The sequence below is a fragment of the Sphaeroforma arctica genome, assembly GCF_001186125.1.
Source record: "Sphaeroforma arctica JP610 unplaced genomic scaffold supercont1.119, whole genome shotgun sequence".
In the NCBI taxonomy this organism is placed as follows: Eukaryota; class Ichthyosporea; order Ichthyophonida; genus Sphaeroforma; species Sphaeroforma arctica.
Window position 1 is genome coordinate 52,305 of NW_014040439.1, and position 1,502 is coordinate 53,806.

Consider the following 1,502-nt stretch of genomic DNA (forward strand, 5'->3'; position numbering starts at 1 on the left):
TATATATATAGCAACATTATGTTTATACAGTACATGTGTTCTGCTCCTTCACTCTCCTCGCAGAACCAGGGTGTTCCCGGTTGGTCTGATCTTGCTATATCGTCCCCGAATGGTTCTCCTCGTCCATCACATCCCCTGAAAAGGCGGCGTGCTTATACGCAACATGCACCTCCGAGCGCAGACTTAGGCACCCTTCAGAACGATGCAGCAGAACATTCACGCACCTCTAACCCAGGCGCACAAACGCGTGCACACGTCCCATTGACCAGTCCGCAAGATGGGGTTGTGAACACCAATATCTCGCCCCTGGTCCGTGGTACCTATCGGAATGTGGAACCGCTAGAGAGTAGGGGTAGGCAGTCCACCACGAGTTATGAGACGTCCAGAGGGAAGAGTCCTCGGTGAGTGGGTGCATGCAGAGTTGTGTAGCGTTCCGTTTAGCTTGTACTTGAGCATATAGTACTTCTGTTATAGTTTGTACTTGAGCGTATAGTACTTCTGGTATAGTTTGTACTTGAGCGTATAGTACTTCTGTTATAGTTTGTACTTGAGCGTATAGTACTTCTGGTATATTTGCACTTGAGCGTATAGTACTTCTAATATAGTTTGTACTTGAGCGTATATTACTTCTGATATGGTTTGTCCCTGAGCGTATAGTACTTCTGATATACTTTGTACTTGAACGTATATTACTTCTGATATAGCTTGTACTTGAGCGTGTAGTACTTCTGATTGTGGACGTATTCGTGAGCACGTGTGCCCTGCTATCAGCAGCGTGGCTACCCTTGTGTACCGAACTTACGTCCTGTCTCGCCTCTAAGGGACTTACATCGTGTGAGCTGATTCGGTTTCAGCTGTGTTTGCCGCAGAGAAGTATTGCAGATGCACAAGAATACTGGCCACGTACCACTCGCGCTCTTGTCTTTGAGCAATATCATTATACTCGTAGCTGTACATGTACATGTTCATCCGTGAACACTTGTAGCTGTGCATGAACATGTTTATCCGTGAACACTTGTAGCTGTGCATGTACATGTTCATCCGTGAACACTATTAGCTGTGCATGTACATGTCCATCCGTGAACACTTGTAGCTGTGCATGTACATGTTCATCTGTGAATACTCGTAGCTGTGCATGTGCATGTTCATCCGTGAACACTCGTAGCTGTGCATGTACATGTTCATCCGTGAACACGAATGTAGGAAGTCCTACTTCGGTGCCAAAGTCTGCGTACATGTTTGCACCGGGTCTATTCCACCCCTGACCCATACAGTGTGATCTAGCACCTTCTACCTCACAGGCTAAACCACCCCCTTTGCTTAGCACACTTTGGCATACAGCCACTTGCGAGCACAGACACTTCCCCCAGCACAGTAGCGCGTCTATCCTTCCCAATCTCCGAGTACGCTTATCAAGCATTACTGATACGTGTATTTTCAAACCCTTCCCACTCTCCGAGTACGCTTATCAAGCATTACTTATACGCGATTGGGGTTCTATT

At 46.8% G+C, this 1,502-nt stretch overlaps 1 protein-coding gene across 1 annotated transcript in view; it reads left to right on the top strand.

Moving 5' to 3' along the window:
- Positions 1 to 1,502, top strand: part of SARC_02610 (hypothetical protein) — a gene marked incomplete at its 3' end in the record, with an annotated part of 5,808 nt that overhangs the window by 2,499 nt on the left and 1,807 nt on the right. The window contains exon 2 of the mRNA XM_014303618.1: positions 64 to 401. Within this exon, the coding sequence (XP_014159093.1) occupies positions 64 to 401 (338 nt within the window). The remainder of the gene's footprint in view (positions 1 to 63; positions 402 to 1,502) is intronic.